This window comes from Schistocerca cancellata, chromosome 2 (assembly GCF_023864275.1).
Source record: "Schistocerca cancellata isolate TAMUIC-IGC-003103 chromosome 2, iqSchCanc2.1, whole genome shotgun sequence".
Taxonomy (NCBI): Eukaryota; Metazoa; Arthropoda; class Insecta; order Orthoptera; family Acrididae; genus Schistocerca; species Schistocerca cancellata.
In genome coordinates this window covers 289,140,432-289,155,925 of record NC_064627.1, presented here as the reverse complement: position 1 = coordinate 289,155,925, position 15,494 = coordinate 289,140,432, and the positions used below count along the sequence as shown (strand labels likewise).

The 15,494-nt window shown below is 42.1% G+C and overlaps 1 protein-coding gene across 1 annotated transcript in view; it reads right to left on the bottom strand.

Annotated features, from left to right (window-relative positions):
* Positions 1-12,499: 12,499 nt before the first annotated feature.
* The window catches only part of LOC126153408 (macrophage mannose receptor 1-like), a 91,571-nt gene continuing 88,576 nt past the window's right edge, over positions 12,500-15,494 (bottom strand). The window contains exon 7 of the mRNA XM_049916070.1: positions 12,500-13,621. Within this exon, the coding sequence (XP_049772027.1) occupies positions 13,440-13,621 (182 nt within the window). The 3' untranslated portion in view covers positions 12,500-13,439. The remainder of the gene's footprint in view (positions 13,622-15,494) is intronic.

Sequence of the window (15,494 nt, the reverse complement as noted above, 5' to 3'; positions counted from 1 at the left end):
GACTTGCTGAAGGGGATATTATGGTTAGCTTCGATGTGGTTTCTTTATTCACGTGTGTCCCCATCACAGACTCTATTGACTTGCTGTCCCATCTCTTCGACGACACCATCGTGGATTTATTTAAGCACACTCTGAAGTCATCATATTTTTTACATGATGGAGAATATTTTAACCAAAGCGATGGCGTGGTGATGGGAAGTCCGTTACCTCCAGTAGTAGCCAACCTCTTTATGGAGCATTTCGAAGACATCGCCTTGGACACGGCTCCTGCAAAGCCGAGCTGTTTTTATCACTACGTCGACGATACCTTCGTTATTTGGCCACATGGACAAGAAAAGTTAGTTCCTGGAGCACCTCAACAGCATCCACGACAACATTAACTTCACAATGGAAGTAGAGAAGGAGGGTTCCCCATCGTTCTTGGACGTGCTTGTCCGCCGTAAACCCAATGGGTTTCTAGGTCACAGCGCTTACTACAAGCCCACCCACACGGATCGGTATCTGCACGGCACCAACTTCCATCGCCCAGAATAGAAACAGTCAATTCTGAGGACCTTAGTACATCGGGCTGAAACCGTCTCAGACGCTGAAAACTTGCCGAGAGAATTGAGCCACTTACGCGAAGGTTTTAAGGAAAACTGTTACAACAACAAACAGATCTCACAAGCAGTGTCATCCAAGCCTCAAAGGAAGAAGACCTCTGAAGAAGACATCAAGCAGGTTGCATTATTACCGTTTTGTGGTTCGACAACAGGGAAGATTAGTCGGCTCCTGAAGAGGAATAAAATAATCTTCAGGCCTCCCGCAAAGACCCGCCAACTAATGAAATGTGTGAAAGACGATGTAGGCCTCAGAACGCCAGGAATTTACAAGATACCGTGTGGATGTGGGCAGTTCTATGTCAGCCAGACTGTTCGCACAATTGAAGAGCGCCGCATAGAACATGAAAGGTTTTACCGTCTGCGCTATCCCGAAAAGTCAGCTGTAGCAAAACATGCTCTGGAAAACGAACATCGAATTGCATTCGATGAGACATCTATTATTAAACGGACTAATGGCTCCTGGGATAGCGTGATAAACGAGGCCATAGAGATTATAATTTCTGACAACGTGCATAGAGAGGAGGCCGACCAGAAGTTTAGCAAGTTTATAGGTCGGCGATCCGATGGTACTCACTGTCGGCCTCAGCGGTGTGTCCTTCTTATGCACCTTCGGCAGACCATAGAACGTGGGCGGTCTTGGTGCCTTCGGGAGGAGGTTGTTAATAGTATTCTCTTCCAGCGATACCGTTTGAGAGGCTCTAAAGTCTTCCTCTCAATTCTGGATGTGTGATTCGAATTATTCGCTAGCATGGCCCAGGTAACCGCTAGGTACGTGACTGGCTGAGCGCGCGGAAGTATCCAGAGGTAACATACACTCCTGGAAATTGAAATAAGAACACCGTGAATTCATTGTCCCAGGAAGGGGAAACTTTATTGACACATTCCTGGGGTCAGATACATCACATGATCACACTGACAGAACCACAGGCACATAGACACAGGCAACAGAGCATGCACAATGTCGGCACTAGTACAGTGTAGATCCACCTTTCGCAGCAATGCAGGCTGCTATTCTCCCATGGAGACGATCGTAGAGATGCTGGATGTAGTCGTGTGGAACGGCTTGCCATGCCATTTCCACCTGGCGCCTCAGTTGGACCAGCGTTCGTGCTGGACGTGCAGACCGCGTGAGACGACGCTTCATCCAGTCCCAAACATGCTCAATGGGGGACACATCCGGAGATCTTGCTGGCCAGGGTAGTTGACTTACACCTTCTAGAGCACGTTGGGTGGCACGGGATACATGCGGACGTGCATTGTCCTGTTGGAACAGCAAGTTCCCTTGCCGGTCTAGGAATGGTAGAACGATGTGTTCGATGACGGTTTGGATGTACCGTGCACTATTTAGTGTCCCCTCGACGATCACCAGTGGTGTACGGCCAGCACAGGAGATCGCTCCCCACACCATGATGCCGGGTGTTGGCCCTGTGTGCCTCGGTCGTATGCAGTCCTGATTGTGGCGCTCACCTGCACGGCGCCAAACACGCATACGACCATCATTGGCACCAAGGGAGAAGCGACTCTCATCGCTGAAGACGACACGTCTCCATTCGTCCCTCCATTCACGCCTGTCGCGACACCACTGGAGGCGGACTGCACGATGTTGGGGCGTGAGCGGAAGACGGCCTAACGGTGTGCGGGACCGTAGCCCAGCTTCATGGAGACGGTTGCGAATGGTCCTCACCGATACCCCAGGAGCAACAGTGTCCCTAATTTGCTGGGAAGTGGCGGTGCGGTCCCCTACGGCACTGCGTAGGATCCTACGGTCTTGGCGTGCATCCGTGCGTCGCTGCGGTCCGGTCCCAGGTCGACGGGCACGTGCACCTTCCGCCGACCACTGGCGACAACATCGATGTACTGTGGAGACCTCACGCCCCACGTGTTGAGCAATTCGGCGGTACGTCCACCCGGCCTCCCGCATGCCCACTATACGCCCTCGCTCAAAGTCCGTCAACTGCACATACGGTTCACGTCCACGCTGTCGCGGCATACTACCAGTGTTAAAGACTGCGATGGAGCTCAGTATGCCACGGCAAACTGGCTGACACTGACGGCGGCGGTGCACAAATGCTGCGCAGCTAGCGCCATTCGACGGCCAACACCGCGGTTCCTGGTGTGTCCGCTGTGCCGTACGTGTGATCATTGCTTGTACAGCCCTCTCGCAGTGTCCGGAGCAAGTATGGTGGGTCTGACACACCGGTGTCAATGTGTTCTTTTTTCCATTTCCAGGAGTGTATTTCGGTTGCACGGTCCCAAAGAAACACAAATCAAAGATTTTACGCAGCATATCAATACTGGTTGCAGAATATCCTTACGAATTGTTAGCAAAGATTAGTTCGTGAGCTACATAAAGCGTAAGTACTGAGGAAATGAATGTACCGTTTAACACACAACTTTCAACACGAACCTGTGAAATATGGGATATGTGGTGCAGCGCGATGTAGTTGTCGGAAAGACGAACAAATGTCCAGGGAAAGGAATTTTAAGACAAGTGGGATTTGGGCGAGGTTATTCATAAACAAAAGTCCCGTATAGTAGAAATTTAATGGATGTTGTAGAGAGATAGTTAAAAGAGAAATGGGAAGTAATTTAAGTATAGACTTTAAAATAATGAAAAGAGTCAAACAATAAATGATTGCAGTAAAGTAGCCAAAATATTTAATAATTACTTCCTTGAAGTAGCACAGAAGATAGGAATAGACAGTTAAAGGGATAAACTAATAGAAAGTATGCATGAAACAATGCTTCATACATACAGACCAATTACAATTACTCCATTCTCTGCCATAGAAATTAAGAATGTAATTAACTTCCTCATAACCAAAACCTGTCATTGAGTTAAAAATATCTGTAATAGACTACCTGAAATTATGTTTTTCATATATATCCAATGCAGTGTCACATATGCAGCACATCAGCATTACACTGAATATTTCTACTTAGGCTGAAATATACTATTGTCAGACCCTATTATAGGACAGGCAGTAACGTGTGTATTATTATTACCAAATATTCTCACCAGCTACCTCCTCGATGGTAATGAAAGATATTGTGAATGCAAGAACTGTAACACACGTTACTCAAAATAAGAAATTTAGTCAGTCCCAATTTGTATTTCAAAGCAGCCCCCCCCCCCTCCTCAACAGAACAAGCTATTTTTCGATTCACATGTCAGATGATACTGACAGAACGTTGTAACAGGTATTTTCTGTTACTTGTCAGGAGCATTTGATTTTGCAGTTCACAGTAGTCTCCAAGACATTCTCAAATATTATGGCAACAGAGGTTTTCGTCCCATCTAACCAAAAGGATACAGAGTGTTACACAACGAAACTACAGAGTGTACACAGTGAATCTTCTTCAGAATGGGGAATAATCACTACGGCGTACCACAGGGACCGATACTAGGACAGCTGCTTTTCTTGTTTTATGTATAAATGGTCTTCTATCACATATCCAAAATGAGAAATACCTCTTTTCTGATGATCCAAGCACTACAAGCCAGCCTAACGAAAAATGTTCAGCACTTGAAAATGTAAAAAATATATTCCTGAAAATTGAAAACTGTTTCTCTACAATGGGTTGCCACTAAATTTAGGTGCAACACAGTACATGCCATATAGAACTGCACAAGACCTAACCACACCAATCTAAATAAGGCACGAGGGTAAATCAATGAATGAAACATTTTTACTTGTTTATGTTGACAAGAACCTGAACTGGATGTCATATGCTACAGATGTTCTTAAGCTTCTAAACTCTGCAATTTTTGCATTTCGAATAATATCAGGTTTTGGAGATGACAGTGCGAATAAGGCATTTACGTTTTCATTCACTAACCCTCATATGGCATTATATTCTGTCATCATTAAGGGAAAAAGTGTTTGTTGCCTAGAAGTATATAATAAGAATACTATGTGGTGTCCACTCTAGAACACCTTCTAGACAACTCAAACGGCAGTGCATACTGACAGTAGCCTTAAGTACATTTACCTCCTTAAATGTTTGATGTCAACAATTAATCACAGTTTGAAAACAATGATAACATTCATAAATATAATACTAGAAACTATGTATCACTCAAGCTTAAAACTAAAACTAAACTCCTCCCGAACAGGTCATAGTTTGGAAAAAATAGGAGTGAAGTATTAACCCGCAAAAAAATGTTTCACCACCTACTGAATCATGTAAAGAATTCAATAGAAAATTAAACTGAAACACAAATTGCAATCATATCCGCTTTACAGCGCCTACTCCATAGAAGAATGTGTAGTAGTATAATGTGCGTGTGTTTTTAGGGAGAGAGAGAGACTGGACAGACTTAAGTATAAAAGATTATGTACATCTAAAAAGACATACTTAGAAAATTATTTAAATGGTGTGGATGTTGTCATATTTTCTGCTGAGCAGATGTAACATAATCGCAAAACCGATTCGTTCCATATCACAGCGAGATGTAGCAATTACGATCCATGGGACCTGAAAATAAAGCCAACTGATTACAGCACTCATATTATAACGTATCTTTCCTTACTGCCAAAATAAAATTTGGAGAAAGTGTTTAGCTGTAACCAAAATAATATATGCAGCGCAGTTAAGAAAGTTTTGACTCGGGAGGGACATGTCACAAGTGCGATGCCACGATGTGGTTACTAGTGTTACGCTCATCACAAAACTTGTCATCATTTGGTTAATTTTCATCAATTTTAATATCTTCCTTCTGCTGTCGCTATTTCGATGTCCTCTCGATGTATCAGGCCCTGGTGGCTATTGGGTATCTTCGTTGTTTGAAAGCTTTGACAGCGAAAATGTATTATATTGACTTCCATACACAAAGTGTCAAAAAATATGAAATCGGACTACGTAGAAAAATAATGCAAAAGTTCCACTTTGTATGTACCTAAAGCCAGAACGACCCGACGCGATAAGCTAACGACCGTTTTGCTTCCAAACAATGTGTGCACAATCCTGATACACAAATCTGAAATATTAAAACTCATTAACCAGATTAAAATGAATGATTCCAAAGGATTCCACGAAATACTGCATTGCTATTCGTTTATAGTTAAAAATTACACAGAGAAATTACGAAGATCGAAACTTCCTTACTTTTGTTTCTAAAAAAAAAAAATACATACAGGTTGTTCGAAAATTCCCGTCACAGTCTTCTAGGGCTAGTAGAGGGGAGAAAGCACACTATATTTTGAATAGGAACTCATGTCTGTAAAAATACCGTTTCCGTGCTACAATCATTTGAAAACACGTTGGTAATGCGACCACTTTTACAAGTAATTTATTAGGCGTGACCCAGCACATCACTTGTTTTATAGTTACATTCATTGACAACCAAAGAAACGAGATGGAAATATAATAATTTTTCGCAAACATCACAAACTTTCTTCCAATTTGGGTACTGACGACTTTATGGAGCACCACAGTTACGCCTCCTGACAGCGAAGGAACCTCTTTCTGAAAGACGTTGCGTAATTGTGGTGAAAAGGGTATGCGATGGAGTCGAACGTTGTGAGGAACGATCTTGATAAAGGTGTCGAGCAGCTCTTCCATTACGTGAGCTTCACCATTCAGCAGGATCATGTCGGTGTGTTCTACAAATGTTTACTCAGTCATATAGCTCTAACACTCACAGACATGTGAATTAGGCTCGAATCAGAGGTAGGAGAGACGTCAAATGACATAATCCGGTACGGCCTAACCACCCCTCACCCTGACAACGCTGTTCTAAAAAACATGTTTTCAAACGGCTGTGGCGCGGAAATGGTACGTTTCCGTACATGGGTTCCTATTCAAACTATTGTCTACTCACTCTCCTCTACAAGTCCTAGAAGTTTGTGACGAGAATTTCCGAATGCCCTGTATACTCTTTGCTGTTTTTCGCAGTACAGAGTCTGTGAATTAAACAGTCCTCTGATTGACATTGAATTCATTTTTGAAATTACAAAAAATGTAAAAAATTATGTTCTCCTTATAAGATATTCTTCAATATCTCTAGCGATTTCATCACTTAGTTTATCCTGTTGTCTTATTTAATCAATTAATTAGATCCTATTTATATGTGCGGTGCGTAAATTACGTTACAGTATTCTCTCTCTCTCCCTCTCTCTTTGTATCACTTGCTCTGACTTTTTTAACTAATACAAACAGAATCTAATTCTGAATCATCTTTCTAATTCATTACACTAGTATCTTTCTATGAAGAAGATGTTGCAATCAATCTAGTTAATCCTACTAAGAATCTCGTTAAAAATATTAGATATCAATGTATTAAGTATTGTAAATTGGCCAGAAATGGTTTTAGGGGCCTATAGCTACAAATACGAAAGCCGATATTGATTTATTTTGAAATACATGTATGAATTTCACTGAAACTCTTTTCCATTCCCTTCGTTAAGAGCTGACTGATCCACCAAAGGTCTTGGAACAGATGAGAACAGGTCATCGAATGGCAGTTCATACTGTTAAAAGTCTCCTAGCAGCTCTCTGGCAAAACTTCAAAGATGTATAATAACCAGCAATTATGGTCAACAGGAACTGTAAGCCGTCTGACTAACAACTGAAGAAGCAAGTGGTTTTGTTTAACAGCTATTTCACAGGGCTGCAATGGCGAAAATTTCACATTATTATAACCAGGTTGTATTTTTCGCGTGGCATGACTGTTGGGATTCCAGTGACTGATAATTCTGACATGGCTGGTACTACAGTCTACCTAATGTCGCCTATTAATACACGATAGCCAAAATAAAACAGGCCCGAAAAATATTGTACATCTTTTCTAACAAATCACACTAAATAGAAAAGATTTCAATTGGTAACTTCCAGATTATAGCAGGAAACATCAAACAAATATGAAGACATTTGAAAAAAAGCGAGCTGTTGGCTTCTTATTTCATTTAATAATGTACTCAAGAATCATCAACAACAAAGCATTCAAGCGGAGCTCACCATCATCTTGAAGGTAACACAGAGCTATTATACATATGTATAGCTGAATACTTATCCAGAGAAGTGGAACTTCAGAATACTCTTTCAAGATAAAGACTCAGGAAGTTGTATGATTTGCATGCCGCAGTTTCTTTCACCTACGTTTCGTTGTAATCCAGTTACAACATGCGAAAATGTATAAAAAAATCTGTTGCGGAACCAAATATTTAAAAATTAACACTGAAAGTTTCGTAACCGAATAATTCAGTAGACAGTACTTCATATTGTCTACCACAAATTTTTCGGGTAATAAGCCAGTTGACAGTGAAACTTTGAGGAACAAATTAATGGTGCCGTCATCTTCAGTTAAAGAAAAATCTTTGTGTACCAGATTATTTTCGCTTATTTTGTGTCTTTCGTGATATACTGACGGCACGAAATAAATAAAAAAAGGAATCCCCATAAATGGTCTAAAGGAGTTTGAAAGTCACAGTACGTCCAAGAAATGATTTAACAAACTGGTTAACGAGCAAGTCTTTTTCAATAAGAACGATTTATACTCCTCGTTCACCGATCTTCTCTAAAACTGTCACTCTTCTGTTACACTACTAGCCATTAAAATTGCTACACCAAGAAGAAATGCAGATGATAAACGGGTATTCATTGGACAAATATATTATACTATAACCGACATGTGATTACATTTTCACGCAATTTGGGTGCATAAATCCTGAGAAATCAGTACCCACAACAACCACCTCTGGCCGAAAAAATGAGGTTTTGTCATTCTTGCACCCAGGTTCGTCGTTGAGTACACCATCGAAGGCACTCCTATCTGTGATGCAGCGTCAAGGGTAACCGCAGCCATGGTCTCCGAACTGATAGTCCATGCTGTTGCAAACGTCGTCAAACTGTTCGTGCATATGGTTGTTGTCTTACAAACGTCCCCATCTGTTGACTCAGAGATCGAGACGTGGGTGCAAGATCCGTTGCAGCCAAACAGATAAGATGTAGAGGTAATTTCGGGAGTACCGCAAGGAAGCGTGATAGGACCTTTATTGTTTACAATATACATAAATGACTTAGTTGACAACATCGGTAGCTCCGTGAGGCTATTTGCAGATGACACGGTTGTCTACAAGAAAGTAGCAACATCAGAAGACTCGTACGTACTCCAGGAAGACCTGCAGAGGATTAATGCATGGTGCGACAGCTGGCAGCTTTCCCTAAACGTAGATAAATGTAATATAATGCGCATACATAGGGGCAGAAATCCATTCCAGTACGATTATGCCATAGGTGGTAAATCATTGGAAGCGGTAACGACCGTAAAATACTTAGGAGTTACTATCCGGAGCGATCTGAAGTGGAATGATCACATAAAACAAATAGTGGGAAAAGCAGGCGCCAGGTTGAGATTCATAGGAAGAATTCTAAGAAAATGTGACTCATCGACGAAAGAAGTAGCTTACAAAACGCTTGTTCGTCCGATTCTTGAGTATTGCTCATCAGTATGGGACCCTTACCAGGTTGGATTAATAGAAGAGATAGACATGATCCAGCGAAAAGCAGCGCGATTCGTCATGGGGACATTTAGTCAGCGCGAGAGCGTTACGGAGATGCTGAACAAGCTCCAGTGGCGGACACTTCAAGAAAGGCGTTACGCAATACGGAGAGGTTTATTATCGAAATTACGAGAGAGCACATTCCGGGAAGAGATGGGCAACATATTACTACCGCCCACATATATCTCGCGTAATGATCACAACGAAAAGATCCGAGAAATTAGAGCAAATACGGAGACTTACAAGCAGTCGTTCTTCCCACGCACAATTCGTGAATGGAACAGGGAAGGGGGGATCAGATAGTGGTACAATAAGTACCCTCCGCCACACACCGTAAGGTGGCTCGCGGAGTATAGATGTAGATGTAGATGTAGATCTCGACTGCTAGTGATACGAGGCCGTTGGGATCCAGCACGGCGTTCCGTATTACCCTCCTGAACCCACCGATTCCATATTCTGCTAACAGTCATTGGATCTCGACCAACGCGAGCAGCAATGTCGCGATACGATAAACCGCATTGACGATAGGCTACAATCCGAACTTTATCAAAATCGGAAACGTGATGCTACGCATTTCTTCTCCTTACACGAGGCATCACAACAACGTTTCACCAGGCAACGCCGGTCAACTGCTGTTTGTGTATGAGAAATCGGTTGGAAACATTCCTCATGTCAGCACGTTGTAGGTGTCGCCACCGGCGCCAACGTTGTGTGAATGCTCTGAAAACCTAATCATTCGCATATCACAGCATCTTCTTCCTGTCACTTAAATTTCGCGTCTGTAGCACGTCATCTCCGTGGTGTAGCAATTTATTGGCCAGTAGTGTACATATGTAATGTACGATTAGCTGTTGTTTATTTCTTATTATTGATACCTTACATATTGTCTTTATCACGTAATCCTTAATTTTTATATACAATGAACGTATTTCGACAGCAATAATTATTACTTTCTTAACGTTTTTAATATGTAACATAGTCTCGTCGTCCAGCAACACACGGCAGCCCAGCGTAACTGTGGTCAAGTTGCAGCTGACGTCAACGACGTCGACAAGGAATTTCGTTGTCTTGTGCGCTATACGTAAAGTCGTTGCTGATGACGCCATCACTTAGGAAAACTATGCAACCCAACCAGCGTACATTTCATGCCAGTTGCAAGCAATAGACGCCAACAACATTTACGAGTACAAAGTATATCGCTGGCTTCTTCATCTGCAGCAAGACAATAGGATATAACATGAATTATTCACCTGTTTTACCTTTGAAATTGCAACTGATTCCTTGTTAATACAATAAATCGTTCTATGCTTACTTATTTCTTATAGGGCTGTTGATAATGACTACTAAGTACAAAACCTTTTAGCCATTAACGAATTTACGTGAGTGTCTGAAATAAATTTTGTTGTTCTTAGATACAAATAACAGTGGGAACGTTTCTTAGTACTAAACGATAGTAACAAGGTGTTATGGCAAAAAGGTAGCACGTAGCGGAGATATGAGTGTGGCGTAGGAGACAGTAGAAATGGGAAAGTATATTTCTGGTTTTAAAACCAATCAATTTCAATAAATAGCATTTTCAATAGATAAGACACGTATTTATTGTCATAACCGGTTTCGGTCCCTGAGCTATTAGTTTACCTGAATACAAAGACATACAACAAATACCTTAAAAAAAGATAGTAGCAGCTACAAACAGTAAACATAAGAACAATGTTGTATAACAGCTCGTCATAATGATGAAGTAGAACGTTTCTACACTCAAGCAAATAAAATTTACGCAACAAGAAGTCATACTGCAAATCTATGACTATTTGTGGCACTCCGCTGGAGTAGTGCAATGATCTTCTTCACCGGCTGTGCATCATACGCAGCAGACTGGGCAGTGTTATGTTGTTGCTTCAGTACACAGTTTCCTCTTTTCAAGAATCTTACACGTGGCTGTTCTCGGATGTAGCTCCAGGCTTTTACTATTGTTTCTTCAGTTGTGCCGACGTAGTGGATTTCTGGTGTGACAGGGTTGATTTTTCCTTTGTATACACTTCATTATCACCACATGCAGACGGGGGCCCGGCAGCAGCTATATTGCTGTGTTCTTAAGAACTGCAGTGTTCTTAAAAATAGTGACGTAGTTTATGTGTAGTTAAAACTAGTAAAATAATGGGGTTAAAATAGAACAAAGAGTGTTCCTTTTGTCTTTTTTATAAAGAAAATTGATGAAGATTGTTTTGATGATGCTACACCATAGGTGATTATTTCGCTTTTGATAATTCCACAGAGGAAGGGAATAGGAGAAGTTGTTGCAGTTATAAGGATCAAGGTGAGCAAAAGAGAGAACAGCAGATTGCACACTGAACAGTTGTGAAAGGCAAATCAAAACTTTGATTCTAAATTTAAGTGAAAAAAACGCCACAAGGTTTTATGACCAAGTAAGTAAAATAAATTTGTTTTATTCCTTTGCCTAAGTTTAAATGCTCCATAATATTCTATTTTCATTCATCCAAAACATATAATCTTGCGAAATCCGACGAAACTTTTTGAAACATGGCCCTTAACACTGCGTTGTTATAATTCCAGATACTGAATCAGGAACTTATTGAGTATCTTCATGTAGCTATCAGTGGTGTAGGAGTTGCTGTTGTTTGATTCTGTCTAGCTAGTCACCGAGTGGATGGAGACCCATGTTTAAAATATTTTGATAGGTAATGAAATGCAGAAGATTGTACTGGGAACTCCAGTAAAATGTTTGTTTTAGTGATGATGTCATTAGCACACGACACAGTGAGGTTGCGTGAATCTGTTTCACTGCATCGTATAATTACGACACCGTCTCTGAGGCAAATATTTTATTGGAGTACATCGTTTCGCACCTTCGCGCAAGGAAAAAGGAGTTTTATGTGACTGATGGTGTAGACAGCCAATGTATAATGCCGTATCTAACCAAAAGAATGCAGAAAGTTGCACTTAGTAATTCAACCAATATAGCCTGTGGACGACATAATTCTTACTGAGGAGAAATCACGTATGATGTTTCCCAAGGCTCAACCTTAGATCCACTATTGTTCTTCATATATGTAAACGATCTTCCGTATAGTATGCAAGAAGCAGAATTAGTTCTTTTTGCAGGTGACACTAGTGTTGTAACCAAACTAAGCATACATACAGAAACAGAAGAAATAGTAAGCAAAGTTCTTAAAAGAATCATTGATTGGCGTTCTTGAGAAGATCTCACACTCTGCTTATAAAATACACAACATATTCACTTCTTCACATTTAGGGGTACTACACCAACGACAACTGCAACACATGACGAGAAAATAATAAATAGGGTGGAAATTTCTAAATTATGTGATGTCCACTTTGATGGGAATTTAAATTGGAAAAAGCACATTCATGTAATGTCATGTTCTGAGATAACTCATCTTTAAGAATAAAATTTTTCGTTATACAAAAAAGTGCTGTAAGAATATTGTGTGGTGTTTACCATCGATGGTATTGTAGACATCTGCTTAAATAGTTGGGCATTCTGACAACTGCTTCACAGTATATTTATTCCCTCATGAAGTTTGTTGTAAACAATCCACTTCAGTTCAAAAGGAACAATGATGTGCAGAATTACAGTACGACAAGCAAAAAAGACATTACTCCACATTAAGGCGTCTTTAGCACAAAAAGAGCTGCACAATGCTGCTACAAAACTTTTTGATCGCTTACCCAGTGATATAAAATGTCTGACAGACAGCAGAGTAAAACTTGGAAAGACACTGGGAAAGTTTCTTCTTGACAATCCTTTGCATTCCACAGAAGAATTTCTGTTACTGTAAGTTGTAAAAAATGGTGGCTGAGTCTTACTAACTCACAACATTTGTATATGTTTTATTGCTTTCGAACAAAAATCTTAGAAATGTTCAGAATGTAACCATATGTGTAAATTAATTTGCTATACGAATATAATGACTCGCTCCACGTCATTACGATCGATCGTGCAAAAGGATCCATGGAACACGTATCTAACTAACCAACAAAGGAATGAGTTAGTAAGATCTGATTTAAAAATTTTGCAGTTAATGACAAGATAGAAAACAACTTAATGAAATGGAAGGATCGTGTTGATAGAATGATAGGAAATTGATTATTAAAAGAAAATAAATAAATTATCGGCCGAACAGAAAGAGGAAACTGGGGAGACCTCGTAAGGGGTGGATAGATGATAGAGACCGGAGCAGGTGAGTATAGCACCTAATCCCTAGAAGGAGGTGCTGCTGAATTGTAGAGCATCTCCGATGGCGTGTTGCTCCTGGTGGAGGGGTGCGCCGACCTCCAGGACGCGCAGCGGCTACCTCACTCTGGAGGGCAACGGTCTCTCGCAGAAGAACGGCAGCGCGATGCCGCAGTTGATGTCGTTGAGCAGGCCAGACGCCTTCAGCTCCACGCAGTCCTCGCCTCCCAGGAAGTGCAGGAAGTTATTCGGCTCGTCCGGAGCCCAGTTGTCAAACGCCAGCTCACCCAACGATTGGCCTGTGAAACGAGAACTGAAATGAGAAGTGCATTCTCAGATACTACACTTAACACAGCAGTTAAAAGGAAAAACCACCCAAGGAATGTCGAAGGGGTTGCTTAAACCCCAGCCCCAAGTTGGAATGATGTCCAAATTTTACAAGCAACATTTGTAACGTGCCTAACAAGGTGGCCTGGGTGGCACCGAGGGTGTTGCAGAACTGGAGGTCTTAGAGGAACCCTTTGCCGTTTTATTCACGCACATGTTAATGTCGCACTACCGCGTCATCACGCCATAGGAGGGCGGAAAACGGGATGGTTGAAAAAGCAAGAGTATCCTTTGCTGCTTCGGATCACATTCAGATTTCGTCAAATGGTTATGAACAGTAGATTTTTGGACAACATGGTTGTTGAGAGAAGCAGTGATTAGTATGATTAATCAATAATTCATAAAGTCTTAATCGCATTTATTATTATTATTATTATTATACCGCCAGCCGGTTTCAACCCGACGTAGGAGTCATCTTCTGGGCGATTACACCATTGGTCGACTGTTGGTGGTGTCACTCCTGTCTACATAACGTCAGAAAACTATCAACTGCCGTTATGTAGACAGGAGTGACACCACCAACAGTCGACCAATGGTGTAATCGCCCAGAAGATGACTCCAACGTCGGGTTGAAACCGGCTGGCAGTATAATAATAATAATAATAAATGCGATTAAGACTGTTTATGAATTATTGGTTATGAACAGTCCCTAGTGGTTGCAACCTGTACACGAGAGCAAAACCTGCGGTTGCGCTGCCTTCAAAATGGGTGGGATCACGTGCAGTGGGGATGCAGCCTCACAATGTCGTTGGAGAAGGGCTGAAGCGTGCGAGGCTGTCATCCACGTGTTGCTCGTGGCACTGCGAGCTGTCGTTTTCAACCGAGAAATCTGTGGGAATCAACACCCCAGGGAGAGGAGTGGTCTCATTGACGCCTTTTTATGCCACCCCCTGACGCCGGTGTGTCTGAGAAGTTTTCCTCGGCCACACATAAGAAAACTGTGTGATTTCAATTCTGGGTGTCCCGGTTCTTACCTCCATCAAATGGTTCAAATGGCTCTAAGCACTATGGGACTTAACATCTGAGGTCATCAGTCCCCCAGACTTAGAACTACGTAAACCTAACCAACCTAAGGACATCACACACATCCATGCCCAAGGCAGGATTCGAACCTGCGACCGTAGCAGCCGCGTGGTTCCAAACTGAAGCGCCTAAAACCGCTCGGCCACAGCGGTGGGCTGACCTCCATCATGGGGTGACATGTGGGTAAGACGGGCGGTGGCGACCTTCTCATCGTGTGACACGTCCGCAGTGGTGTTAGGCAGATGTGGTGAGCTTCAGTGTCAATGTAACATCATTAACCCCCATACAGCTCACATGAACCTCTAAGTTGGGGTCTTTTTTTTTTTTTTTTTTTTTGTACGTTGTCTGAAACGTTGCCGAGCCCAAGGGCGACGTCGCAGGGCACTACGCTTTTGTGCCATTACAGAGGAAGGCTCTAGACGTCTCTGAGCGAAACTTCAAACTTTTCCTTGCAAAGCAGGCAATTACTAAAACTAAACTCCGTCGTACAGGCCTTAGAAGGCCCAACGGTACCGAGCCCGTGTCATCCTCAGCCCACACGCGTCACTGGATAAGGATATAGAGGGACATTTGGTCAGCACACCGCTCTCTCGGCCGTATGTCAGTTTACGAGACCGGAGCCGCTACTTCTCAAACAAGTAGCTCCTAATTTTGCCTCACAAGGGCTGAGTGCACCGAGCTTGCCAACAGAGCTCGGCAGATCGTATGGTCACCCATCCAAGTGCTAGCCCAGCCCGACAGCGCTTAACTTCGGTGATCTGA